The sequence below is a fragment of the Podarcis vaucheri genome, assembly GCF_965113315.1.
Source record: "Podarcis vaucheri genome assembly, chromosome: 16".
Lineage (NCBI taxonomy): Eukaryota > Metazoa > Chordata > Lepidosauria > Squamata > Lacertidae > Podarcis > Podarcis vaucheri.
In genome coordinates, this window is record NC_138754.1 from 8,649,622 (window position 1) to 8,663,630 (window position 14,009).

At 45.9% G+C, this 14,009-nt stretch overlaps 1 protein-coding gene across 2 annotated transcripts in view; it reads left to right on the plus strand.

Moving 5' to 3' along the window:
- The first annotated feature begins 166 nt into the window (after positions 1–166).
- CREB3L4 (cAMP responsive element binding protein 3 like 4) overlaps positions 167–14,009 on the plus strand; it is a 22,609-nt gene continuing 8,766 nt past the window's right edge. The window contains exons 1-5 of one of the 2 annotated variants that reach the window (XM_082202353.1): positions 167–2,007; positions 6,744–6,923; positions 8,686–8,941; positions 10,239–10,351; positions 12,962–13,069. In XM_082202353.1, the coding sequence (XP_082058479.1) occupies positions 6,747–6,923; positions 8,686–8,941; positions 10,239–10,351; positions 12,962–13,069 (654 nt within the window). In that variant the 5' untranslated portion in view covers positions 167–2,007; positions 6,744–6,746. The remainder of the gene's footprint in view (positions 2,008–6,743; positions 6,924–8,685; positions 8,942–10,238; positions 10,352–12,961; positions 13,070–14,009) is intronic. The other variant, XM_082202354.1, reaches the window with a different exon arrangement.

The window sequence follows — 14,009 nt, forward strand, 5'->3', positions numbered from 1 at the left end:
ACTGAAATCATGGCAATCCAGCTGTTTACTGCTTCATTTTGAGTTCTATCACATGCATGCCCAGAACAGGGGAAGTGGCTTAATCCTGTTTGATATCATTTTCTCCCTTCTCCCATTTTCTTTTAACATATCTGGGTTGTTGTTTTTTAGTCGTTTAGTCGTGTCCCCATGGACCAGAGCACACCAGGCACTCCTGTCTTCCACTGCCTCCCGCAGTTTGGTCAAACTCATGCTGGCAGCTTCGAGAACACTGTCCCACCATCTCGTCCTCTGTCGTCCCCTTCTCCTTGTGCCCTCCATCTTTCCCAGCATCAGGGTCTTTTCCAGGGAGTCTTCTCATGAGGTGGCCAAAGTCTTGGAGCCTCAGCTTCAGGACCTGTCCTTCCAGTGAGCACTCAGGGCTGATTTCCTTAAGAATGGATAGGTTTGATCTTCTTGCAGTCCATGGGACTCTCAAGAGTCTCCTCCAGCACCATATCCCGTAAAAGAAATGGAGTGGCCCCCATAGTCAACAAAAGAGTGGCGAAAGCTGTACTGGGATGCAATCTCAAAAATGACAGAATGATCTCGATACGAATCCAAGGCAGACCTTTTAACACATCTGGTTTGGCTTGTCTAAACAAAATTGTTTTTAGCAGGCATCAAAAAGCACACAGTGAAGAAAGTGCCTACCTATTGACTACACTGGCTGCCAATTAGTTTCCGGGCTCAGTTCAAAGCGCTGCTTTTGACCTATAAAGGGGCCAGGACCACAATACCTCAAGGACCAATTCTCTCCATATGAACTGGCTTGGATCCTGAGATCATCCTCTGGGGCCCTTCTTCATGTGCCTCCTCCACAAGAGGGCCCTAGGGTGGCAACATGATATCGGGGCCTTTTCTGCAGTGGCTCCACGTTTGCCGAATGCTCTCCCCAAGAAGTTTTGCCTGGCACCTTCATAATACACCTCTAGGCGCCAGGCAAAAATGTTTCTCTTCAACCAGGCCTTTGGCTGATTGACATCTTATGCCCTTTTCAATGTGTTGTGGGAGCTGGGATTATTTGTTCTTGTTTTTGTTATGCATTTCCTGTTTTTTATATTGCGGTTTCATGTTGTGATCCTGAGATCTACGGATAAAGGGCGGTAAATGAATAAATAACAACATGCAGGGAGTTTCAAAGTGCAGGTGCTGCCACACCAAAATATTGATTTCTTAGCAGTGCAGAAAGGGATATTATGTGTCTCCTGGCAAGGTCCATTGATTTCAAGAGGTCTGCCCTAAATAGAAATGAGTGGGCTTCAGCCCCAGATTTCTGGCAACCTTATTTACTCAGAAGCAAACACTACCAAATTCAAGCGGATTTATCCCTTTAATTCAATTTCAAGGACACGGCTTCTGTCGTTAATCCCTCACAGAACTGCAATTCCCAGAACCCTTAGCATACTACAGTTCCCAGTACAGTGGTACCTCGGGTTAAGAACTTAATTCGTTCTGGAGGTCCGTTCTTAACCTGAAACTGTTTTTAACCTGAAGCACCACTTTAGCTAATGGGGCCTCCTGCTGCCGCTGCTGCATGATTTCTGTTCTCATCCTGAAGCAAAGTTCTTAACCCAAGGTACTATTTCTGGGTTAGCAGAGTCTGTAACCTGAAGCGTATGTAACCAGGGGTACCACTGTATTGCTGCGAGGAGTGCTTTAAATGAGCACAACCTGAATAAATGTGATTAGGATTTTGCCGTGTTTTCTGTTCTTTTAAACGGCGCACCTTCAGGGCCGCACGGTGAAGAGTTCTCCTGCTCCAATTCAGCTCTGCCTGAACAGGTGAGTGTGTACACCTGACCCCTTTTAATTGGTTTAAGGCCTGGGGGTGGGCCTTGGCAAGGCTGTTCCAGGATGCCAGGATCCTGTACGGAAGAAGAAGAAGAAGAAGGCGGAAGAAAATGCTTGAGGGAGACTAGCTGCAAGCTTACAGGCAGCGGGGGACACAGAGAGATATTTGAAGCGGGCAGGTAATATTTGAGCAAGGTAAGAGATGGGGGGTGGAAAGGACTCCCGGGCAGGAGATCAACTGATAACGCAGCTTAAATTTCAGCACAGGCTAATCCACTGCAGAAAAATCCACAGGGCAGTCATGCTTTTCAAGGCGAACAAACCAGTGGTTAAGCGAACTTTTTGTAGGCTTATAGCTCATGGCTATGCAAGCTGGTCCGTCAGGGCAGACACTGCCCCACAGACCTCAGTGCCTGCCTGCTCTCTGACTGAAACAACCAGTTCACAGGGCGGCTCTGGTTGTGAGCTTCCTCCCCCTTAGCCTCAGTGTTCCCAGCAGGAGAATGGGGAGAAAACGAGGATGAATTGCCCCTGCCTCCTTCACCTACTGTTTTTTTATTTTTTACTTATTATACAACTCTGTATAGTAATGCTTCTTCTCTCTCATGATTGGTATTTTGCTTCATCTTATTTACAGTTCTTAGTCGGTCTAAATTAATTTTCCTTTATGTTACATTTGTTATATCATATTTTTTTTTGAGGGAGGGAGAATTTCAGAAGTCTAGGGTTGCCATATTTCAAAAAGTGTAAATCCACACACCAAAGTTGTAAATCGGCAATGACAACACTGTGCCAATACAGTGGTACCTGGGTTACATGCGCTTCAGGTTACAGACTCCGCTAACCGAGAAATATTACCTCGGGTTAAGAACTTTGCTTCAGGATAAGAACAGAAATCGGGCTCTGGTGGTGCGGCGGCAGCAGGAGGCCCCATTAGCTAAAGTGGTGCTTCAGGTTAAGAACAGTTTCAGGTTAAGAACAGACCTCCAGAACGAATTAAGTTCTTAACCTGAGGTACCACTGTATGGGTTTTTCCTGGACACTGCAGTATTCATGTGTCCAGGAAATTTCGGACTTATGGCAACCCTAAGTTGGGGTGTCCCTGAGGGAAAACACTTCATGCTACCAAGGCCACTTGAGCCTTAAGCAACAGTGAAATTACCTCCCAAGTGTCCCGGAAAAACCAGGCCAGGAAATATTGTTTTTTAACCCAGAGAACAGCGGTCATTTTGGTTGCCATGTCCTCGTGCGATTTTGAGGCACAATTCCCACCCACCCCCAAAATCAGGGCTGCGATCCCACCCCAAAACACATGTTTTGGGGTGCCATGCTTCCCCAAATACTTTTCTTGGCTGGGGGAGAAACGCGGTGCGAAATCATGGCAACCAAAATGGCCACCATGTTCTTGCAATAACAAGGAAGATGACATCCAGGAAGATGATGGTGTCCTGGATTTTGGCTTCAGAGCGTTTGAGGGTATGGAGCGATGGGTCCAGAATTTATCCCAAGCTGTGTGCCATCTCCTTCAGAGGAAGTCTAGGGTTACCATATTTTGAAGGGCAAAAAAGAGAGAACACATTTGTCGACTTCTGCTTGGATCGCTCTGACGACTCTCATTTTACATTTTACCCATGAAAAAGAACACATGTCCTGGAAAAAGAGGTCGTATGGCAATACTATGGAACTCTCTTCCAAGAAAATGGGTATAAGATTGCAACTTTACCTCTCTTATGTTGAGTTTCAGCCTTAGGGTACTCAAAGAAATCAATTGGTAACCCTTACTAGCAACCTTGTAAGGTAGACCACTCACTCTGAAATATAGCTATAATGGGGGGAATTAAGCGTAATTTGAGATTTTGAATAGAACCTCCAGACACTTTTTATATGAGTTAGCATTCTTTTATGACATATACAGTGGAACCACAATGTGCATCACAAGCCTGGCAAATCTGGTACTACAGTGGTACCTCGGGTTGCAGACGCTTCAGGTTACAGACTCCGCTAGCCCAGAAATATTACCTTGGGTTAAGAACTTTGCTTCAGGATGAGAACAGAAATTGTGCAGCAGCGGCAGCAGGAGGCCCCATTAGCTAAAGTGGTACCTCAGGTTAAGAACAGTTTCAGGTTAAGAACGGACCTCCAGAACGAATTAAGTTCTTTTTTTTTTATAAAGATTTTTATTAGGTTTTCACATTTTATATAGACAACAACAAAACACAAAAACAAACACAAAAAACAACAAACATGTATAATTTCCGAAAAACTTATTTTCTAACCCTGGTCCTTGACTTCCCCCCACCCCCTCCCTTGCATCCCTATTCCCAAATTTATGTCAGCAAATTGGCATTCTCTTATCCATCTTAATATTAGTCCTTTTATAGAGAAAGGCAAAAATAATTTTTTTTCTAAGTTGGACCCCAGTTCCCTTCCATCGATTTCCCATTTTGTCTTAAATGATAATCTTATTAACTTAACCCCCTGGTCTTGAGTGTTGTTAAAATTAGTTCCTTCCCTCCCTCCCATCCCCGATTTGCGTCCCTTCCCGAAACATGTCCAAAATTACAGTTCTTAGCCTGGGTTCCTCACGTCCGAGGCTCTCAAATCATTTTCAGTCCCTCTCCGCCGGTCTTGTTGGTAATCCTTTATGTCGGTCATCAAATCTCGAAAGAGTTCTTTCACAGTCAGTCCATAGTCTCTTCCCATATTTAAAAACAGCTGCTGAAGAATTTCCACAAGGCATGAATCTTGAAGGTAATCAAGGTCAGAGTCTATGTGGAGGCCCCAATTATATTTCTTTATTCCAAAGTCCTGAATTTCATAAGCTCCCAGGGCCTCCACTTTCGTCTTCTGCATCTTTCGTAGACTTGTAGTAGATTTAATCCAATAGTCTCCTTGCTTATATTCCCCAGGTGTCAGCTTCTGGTTAGTATTTTCCCACTTCACTTTTTCTCTTTCTTGTTTTGTCTTCTCCTCTTCTTTAGTTATCATTTCGAGTTCAGCTGTGGATTCTTTCTCATTCAGGTCCTCATTACATTCAGCAGAACTGCTTGTTTCAGAAGTCAAGGTCATCAATTGTTTGCTCATAGCCGTAGTCTGCTCTTGTAAGATTCCCACCAAATGGAACATCCTTTCGATTTCCCCCAGTATCTTTCCATCCACAGCCATTGTAATTCCACAGAATTCCCCCTAGAGGGAATCTGGTTACTTAGTGTTCTTTTCTCCAACAATCCTCTATCTTGTTATTGTTTCTTTATTTCCAACAATTTTAGTTCAATTGTAACTCCTTTTAATCCAGAAGAATCTTAAGTTGCAATTTTTCACTTAACAGTCCGTTTGACAGCTTTGACAGCTGTCAAACTCTGTACCTCTTACACAAGCTCCAAAACAGGACGCTCCCGGGCCCGGGAGGGAGGGTTGTTTACAGCAAAACAAACAACTTCCAACACTCCACTCTCCTGCTCAAAATTACTTTTCCAAATCTTGGAAGTTACTGTCTTTTTAAACTCACCCTTTACAGGGTAGGCACTCCAGCTTAGTTCTTATATCGTTGCTCTAGATCGTCTGCAAGGGGGGGGTGCGGACTTCCTTTTAGCACACCCCCCGATCGTCTCAAATTCAAAAGGTAAAATTCTTAAAGTCCAATTCCAATTTACTCACGGGTTCTTCTTTTCAGTCCGAATTTCAAGGAAGGAAGTCAGCGCTCTCCAGTCATGGCTCGCGGCTTCACTCAGCGGCGGTAGCGATCGACTCTCAGCACCGTGCCGTCCCCCGTATCCCCTCCGCAGCCTTTAAAAAGGCTCTTCGCGAATCAGGGGGGCGCTTAAGGCACCCACCGAGTCTTCAGTCCGCAGGCTTCCGCGCCTGCGGTTTTTAAGGGTCCCCGTGTCGCCGGCACGGCAAAGACCCATCCACCGCTGAGCCGATTCCCTCCGGAGCTCGGAGGGAATCCGCCATTTCCAGATCGCGCCAACCCCGGAAGTCCCAGAACGAATTAAGTTCTTAACCCGAGGTACCACGGTATACTTAATAATAAGAAAATGCTATTGTTTTTTACTTGCCTTTTTTGTTTTAATGCGTGTGCAACTGCACTCATTCTACGTGCCTGTTTCATAGTTTTGCTTGCCTTTTAAACTGTAGGGAGGTTGCTGTTTTCGTGGAATGCCTTTTTGCCTTTTTACATTGTTAACCATCCTGTGACCTTCGGGTGAAGGGCGGTGCAGTCATGTAGAATAATAATAATGATAATTTTCATCTGTTGCTATAACTGTTCTCTCTGTTTTTATACACAATCTCTACCCCCCAGAAAAGGTAGGGCATTATCACCCAATCTCTCCATATTGCAGATGGAAACCCTGAGGCCTAGAGAGGGTAGCTTGCCTAAGGCTACCAAAGGAGGTCAGGATTTGAACCATAGCTGTCAACTGTCCCTTATATGGCGGGAAACTCCCTTATCCCAGCGCCGTGTCCCGCTGCTGTCCCTTATTGAAGATGTCCCTTAAATTTCCGGGGTTTCAAAGGAAGCAGCTATTCCCCCCCCCTTCCTCCCGCCCTGTCTGATGAAACTGAGAGCTGCAGATGGAGCACGAGAGAAAAGATACAGAACTGCAGCAGCATCTTTGTAGCTTGGACTTTGTTTTGCGCAAAAAGTAGTTGCTGCTTGTAGTTATTTAATTGCAGTGTTTCATCAGCTGGTGTCTTGAGCAGCAACCTCTGGAAACGAAGGGCTAAAAACCGGCGCTACTCTCCCAAATTATCTGGTCCCTTTTAACTTCGCACTTCAGCTGGTTGACTAAAATCCCTTATTTTGGCTGCTGATCCCTTATTTTTGATGCTACTGGTCCTTTATTTTCAAATCTAAGTTTGACAGCTATGATTTGAACCAGGGAATTTGCAGGTTTCTCAGCCGCTAACATGCTGTCTGCTCATCTCAGGCCATGGAATCCAGCACCCCTACTCTCCCAGATGCCCTCCTCTTCGAGGGGCAGGAAGGATTGGTGCCCAGCGGTGCCTTTTCTGCACCAATGTCCAAACCCAGCTTCCCGCTTCAAGACCACGCCTATGGACGAGCGTCAGAAAAGGTTTACGAGGCCTGGGCAGCCGGCGAAGTGCTGGTGAGTCAGGGCAAACTACATGGATAAAAATGTTTTATTAGTCTGTTTGTAAAGGGGACAGGGAAACCCCCGTATTGCAGGGGGCTGGACTAGATGGCCTTTGGGGGACCCCCGGGGTGGGGGTCACTGCCAGCTCTACAGTGCTATAATTCCAACCTTCATGGCCATTTTTCCAAAAATGGGAAGAAGCAGAAGTCCCAGCAGAGGAAGAACGGATACCAAAACTTATGGAATATGCAGAAATGGCAAAACGTACCGGAAGAATAAGAAATCAATATAACTACCGTATTTTTCGCTCTATAACACGCACCCGACCATAACACGCACATAGTTTTTAGAGGAGGAAAATCCGTAGGCATGCCACCCGTAGGCATTCCCTCCATAACACGCACAGACATTTCCCCTTACTTTTTAGGAGGAAAAAAGTGAGTGTTGTGGTGCAAAAAATACGGTATTTATTTATATATATATACAATAATTATTACAATATTATTATTACAATATTATTAATATTATTATTACAATAATCCCACCAATGTTTTTACCTGTTTACAATTTATCTGTAACTATTCAATAAACCAGTTTATCTGTAACTATTCAATAAATCATTTCCATTCTTTTATTTTTATATATAAACAAACAAACAAATAAAAGAATGGAAATGGTTACAGAATGGAAATCTGTAACCAAGTTACAGATAAATTGTAAACAGGTAAAAACATTGGCGGGATTACTGTAATAAACCTGCAGTTTCATAAGAGTATATATTTAAAGAAGATGAATAAATGAGCAAATTTAAGTTACTTTGGACATGCAGAAGATGCAATCAATTGAAGGGGACCGCAGAAAGAGGGGGAAGGAAGTCAAGTTTTGAAATGTCGAAATGACTGTAAAATTAGTGAGACGTATAAACTTGAAAAGTATAAATTTTAAAAAAATTAATAAAAAAATAGAAAAATTCTAACCGTCATGGAAGGTAGAGCTACGGATGGCTACCAGCCATAGTGCTTCTGAATACCAGTTGCTGGGAGCCGCAGGGATCTTGGGTTCGAATCCTGATTGTCGTTTCCCATTGTGTTGGCCACTGTGAGAACAGGATGCTGGACTCGATGGGCCGGCGTGTGTTCCAACTTCAGAGCTGTGCCTCTGTCATGTGATGGACAGGTCAGGTGACAGACAGGCGGGCGGTCTCACTCATCTGTCAGGAGTTGGCCGATGGGAATCATAGAATTGGAAGGGACAATGCTGGAAGGGACAGCAAGGGTTGTCGACCCCCTGCAATACAGGAATCCTTTGCCCAACGTGGGGCTCGAACCCTCGAACCTGAGATTAAGAGTTTCATGTTCAACCGACTGAGCTTTCTCAGATGTGGTGGGGAAGAGGGGGCAGGATAGAGCTACCCACCCCTGGTTAAAATTTCTCATAAATATCCCTCCCGACACCCCAAGGGGAACAGATACACACAAGCACTCCAAAGCAAGTACAGTGGTACCTCGGGTTACATACACTTCAGGTTACAGACGCTTCAGGTTACAGACTCCGCTAACCCAGAAATAGTACCTCGGGTTAAGAACTTTGCTTCAGGATGAGAACAGAAATCTAGCAGCAGCAGCAGCAGCGTGGCAGCAGGAGGAGGCCCCATTAGCTAAAATGGTGCTTCAGGTTAAGAACAGTTTCAGGTTAAGAACGGACCTCCAGAACGAATTAAGTTCTTAACCCGAGGTACCACTGTACTAGCAACCCAACCGCATTCCTGCTCCAGGGTCGTCCGAGTAACAGCGACACAGAAGATCTCTTGCAATTCCTGATTAACCCAAACGACATCTACGAATCGAGGAGCCCCGTCGCCTCGCCAGAGAGTGACAGCGGAATCTCAGACGATCCCCACGCGGACCCCCCTGTGCAGAGTGAGCTTGCCCCCCCGGACATATCGGCCACCGTCATCTATGAGGTTATTTGTGACATGGGTATGGTGGAGGAGGCGACCGGGCCTGATCCTGCCGTCTCCAGCCCCTTAGGTAAGTGGGCAGGATTCTTTATTTTACTGCATTGCGTTGCATTCATCTCCCGCCCTTTCCCGCAAGGAACTCAAGGTGGCGTTCATTGGCTCTCCTCCTCCTCATTTAATAATAATAATAATAATAATAATAATAATAATAATAATAATAATAATATAATTTATTATTTATACCCCGCCCATCTGGCTGGGCTTCCCCAGCCACTCTGGACAGCTTCCAATCTTTTTTAAAATACTGTGATACATCAAACATTAAAAGCTTCCCTAAACTTAATGCCCACAGCAACCCTGTGGGGTAGTTTAGGCCAGGGGTCAGCAAACTTTTTCAGCAGGGGGCCGGTCCACTGTCCCTCAGACCTTGTGGGGGGCCGGACTATATTTTTTTTGGGGGGTAAGAACGAATTCCTATGCCCCACAAATAACCCAGAGATGCATTTTAAATAAAAGCACACATTCTACTCGTGTAAAAACACGCTGATTCCCAGACCGTCCGTGGGCTGGATTTAGAAGGTGATTGAGCTGGATCCGGCCCCCGGGCCTTAGTTTGCCTACCCATGGCTTAGGCTGGCCCAAGAGCACACCCGGTGAGCTTCATGGCCAAGTCATGATTCGAACCCAGGTCTCCCAGGTCCTAGTCTGACGCTCTAACCACTACACCACACTGCTGTACTCAAGAAACTCAAGGAGGATGAAGCTATATCAATGTCTGCTAGCTGTGGTGGCTATGTTCCACCTCTGCTCTTCGGAGACAACCTGCTCTGAACGACAGTTGCCGGGAAATTCAAGTGGGGCGGGTTGTCGGTGTGCTCAGGTCCTGATTTATTTATTTCATTAAAAAATTATATACTGCTCGATTGTGAAAGGAAAAGGAAAAGCTCAAAGAGGTTTGCAAAATCATAAAACAATGAAATTAGTACTCAAGAAAACCAATTAAAAATGATTTGAAATAATTGAAATCAAGTTAAAACCCCGATGAAAAGACATGTCAGTGTTCTACATGTCCGGAAAGGCTCACCTGAACAATGTTTTTAGCAGGCACCGAAAAGAGCGCAGCAAAGAAGGCCTTGTGTCAATAGCCAGGAAGTTCCAAAGTGCTGGTGCTGCCACACTGAAAGATTGTTTTCTTATAAATGCGGAATGAGTATTATGTGGCACTTGCAACAGTGACAGTTATGCAGGTGGATGCAAGTCCCACCTTTACCTTGGGGCAAAGCGTTAGAGGTATTTAGACTAGGTCTGTCTGCCAAACTTGTCCCCTTTCTGACTGGCCCCACGCCTCTTTCGTTCCTCCCCACCAGAGAACTGGACACCTCCAGCAATACTCCCTGAGGCCTGTGCTATGAGCGAAGTGTCACTCGGGCTCTTGGAGAATGTGACCAGATCCAACGTGGAAGACATTCCTATGCCCCAGGTAAGTAATAATGTAACTGATCTTCTGGGGTGTCTTGTCCAGGGCCTAATTTGCACTATGCATGCAAAGCTGTTTCATCCCACTTTAAACAGTCGTGCTTTCTCCCAAAGAACATTGGGAAGTGTAGTTTGTGAAGGGTACTGAGAGCTGTTAAGAGGCTTCCCACACAGCAACAATTACCTGATTGTTAAACCACACTGAGGTGAATAGGAGCCTCCTAATAACTCTCATCCCCCTTAACAAACTACACTTCCCAATATTCTTTGGGGGAACCATGACTGTTTAAAGTGGGATGGTACAGCTTTACATGTATAGTGTGGATGGAGCCCTGGTCTGGCCTGGCCTTCTAGAGGAGCATGTGAAACAAGGCAGGTTAGGTGTTTCAGCGCCACAGACAGCTCCAATTAACATACAGTGGTGCCCCGCAAGACGAATGCCTCGCAAGACGGAAAACTCGCTAGACGAAAGAGTTTTCCGTTTTGGAGGTGCTTCGCAAAACGAATCTCCTATGGGCTTGCTTCACAAGACGAAAACGTCTTGCGAGTTCCTGTGGGTTTTTTTCCTCCCCCCCTTTTTCTAAGCCGCTAAGCCGCTTATCAGCTGATCCGATAAGCCGCTAATAGCGCTAATCCTCTAATCCGTCAGTGGGCTTGCTTCGCAAGACAAAAAAACCGCTAGACGAAGAGAATCACAGAACGGATTCTTTTCGTCTTGCGAGGCACCACTGTACTTTGCTCTCACAAATGCTAGAAGTAGACAGAGGCCTTTTGAGCCACTGCCTCCCATCCACCTCTCCTAGGCTGTACTCACATGGCTTTCAGCACCACAGACAGCTCCGAGTGAGCCACTTGGCTCTCACAAAGAAAAGAGGTGGTCTGAGGCCTTTTGAGCCTCTGTACCTCTCTCCCTTTGTGAGAACCACCATATTCCACCAGACTGGCACATCTTCTGGGCTCTCACCTGGACCTATGAGGTAGGTTGGGAGGCAGACGGTTCCTTGGGGCCTAGGGGGAGCTGCCTGCAAGCGTCCTGGCTCTAGCCTCACGGGCCCTGGGGCTGTGGGATGTGGGGTCCAGAGGGCCTTGACCTACCAGCCTTGGGCTTAATGAGCCTCAAATCTCCAACATCAAACCAGAGTCAGATATCTGTCCCGGCTCCTTAGTTGGCAACTCTGCAGACTCACTGCTAGACTCTGCAAAATCCCAGGTGTTGCACACAGATGGTCATATCAAGGGACAAGAGTGGATGTCTTGACAGCACAAGAATTGTTGAGAGCCATGAGCATACTAGAAGCTTTTGTAGGGCTCGGGGAGTGTTATATGACCCGCTGCGGGTCACAGCTGTTATTCGGCTGCCGTATTTGGCTGGTTAGCTCCTTCCTTTTGCCACAGGGGGCGCTAGCACATAGTCCGCTACCTCCCTCTAACTACCACCACCAGTTTAGCAGGGATGGCAGACTGGAGCCTGACCCCTATTCATGACTCCAAAATCACGGAAGGCCTGTGATGAGTTCTGTACTATTACCATATTGACACCCAAAATGCCATCATGGTGCATTCTGCGCATGCTTAAAAAAGGTAAAGGTAAAGGGACCCCTGACAGTTAAGTCCAGTCGCAAACGACTCTGGGATTGCGGCGCTCATCTCGCTTTACTGGCCGAGGGAGCCGACGTTTGTCCACAGACAGCTTTTCTGGGTCATGTGGCCAGCATGACTAAGCCACTTGTGGTGAAACCAGAGCAGCGCATAGAAACGCCGTTTATCTTCCCGCTGGAGTGGTACCTATTTATCTACTTGCACTTTGACATGCTTTCAAACTGCTAGGTTGGCATGAGCAGGGACCAAGCAATGGGAGCTCACCCCGTCGCGGGGATTCGAACTGCCGACCTTCCGATCGGCAAGCCCTAGGCTCAGTGGTTTAGACCACAACACCACTTGCATCCCTTGCACATGCTTAGAGGCCCTCTTTTCCGGCCAATCCAGACAGCAGACAAGAATCCTGGCTGATGATGCAGTAGGACCCCATTTGTGAAACGAAACAGATCCCAAAGGAAGTATCTCCCCAAGAGAGGGTGGTTTGCAAAGGGGTGGCGTGGCGATCACACAGGGTCCCCGGACATTTGGCAGTCTATTGATCCCTGTGCCACCATTGTGATCGCTTCCCCGCTGCCACCAACCTGTTTCTCTCGGGTACACACTGAGTCCAGACAGTTGTTAACATTAAACCAAATAAACAAGTTTATTTTATAAGCATTAACAAGTTTCTGGTTTCAGATAATTTTTCTTGTCAGTTTCTTAACCTTAGTTTCTTTACCAGCCTATACCTTCCTAATACCTTCTGACTGATTATCCCAACTGTCTAACTGACTCCTCTTAACAGATTCTCTCACTCTCTCACATCAAACTAGCCCAACCCACAGACTTATCCTCCCTCTCTCTTCTCTAATTCCAGACTGACTTCTTAACAACTCTAACTCTTCCCCTTGGGTTCCTATTGGTTAATCATTTTACCCTCAGTTAACCCTTTCCTTATGACCCAGTATGATGTCACACACCTAGGAGGGCAAACGCCACAAGGCAGCTAACACACTCTTCCTCTGCGGTTGGGAAGGATCCTTTTGCGCCACTGCAGCTCCAGGGCCTCTACTTGACGGAGGAGGAAAAGCGGCTCCTGAGTGAGGAAGGGGTCTTGCTGTGCTCTGACCACCCCCTCACTAAGGTACGTGGCTGCAGAAACCAGCAGAGACATTTCCCCCCATCCCCAAAGGAACGGAGACCAGTCGTGATGAGCAGGGATTTCATCCAGTTTGGTAGCTTTCCTTGGGTTATTTCTTACTTTTTTAAAAAAATATGTGCATGTGGTTTTTATCTCTTTTTAATGCTACATTAAGATTTCTTTAGCCACCAGGCACTGTCGCCAGTACCAGATTTACGTATAAGCTAAATAAGCTATATCTTAGGGCCCCACTCTCTTGGGGGCCCCAAAAAAATTCAAAGGGGGGGGAACCTGGATGTGCATTTCCAAAATATAAGATAAAAAACAAATAAAATAAAACATACAGTGGTGCCTCGCAAGACGAAAAGAATCCGTTCTGTGATTCTCTTTGTCTAGCGGTTTTTTCGTCTTGCGAAGCAAGCCCACTGACGGATTAGCGCTATTAGCGGCTTTTAGCGGCTTATCTGCTGATCGGATCAGCTGATAAGCGGCTTAGCGGCTTAGAAAAAGGGGGAGGGGAAAAAACAAGCAGGAACTCGCAAGACATTGTCGTCTTGCGAAGCAAGCCCATAGGAGATTCGTTTTGCGAAGCACCTCCAAAACGGAAAACTCTTTCGTCTAGTGAGTTCTCCGTCTTGCGAGGCATTCGTCTTGCAGGGCACCACTGTACATACAGCAACAGTGTTTTGTGTTGTGTAGGCGCCTATGATGTAAGTCATGGGCCCCGCCTGCTAGCTTGCTCTCTAAAATATCACTGGTAATTATTTCACTATTAATATACTTCTTCTTAATTGTATTTCACTATTAATATACAGTACTTTTTCTTAATTGTATGCCAGTTCAACAATTACTTTGATAAAATACATATTTTGTTATGTGCAAATGGCTTTAGATGGTCCATAAATTACCATGTAGCATATATTCAACACAAAAAACAGCGACA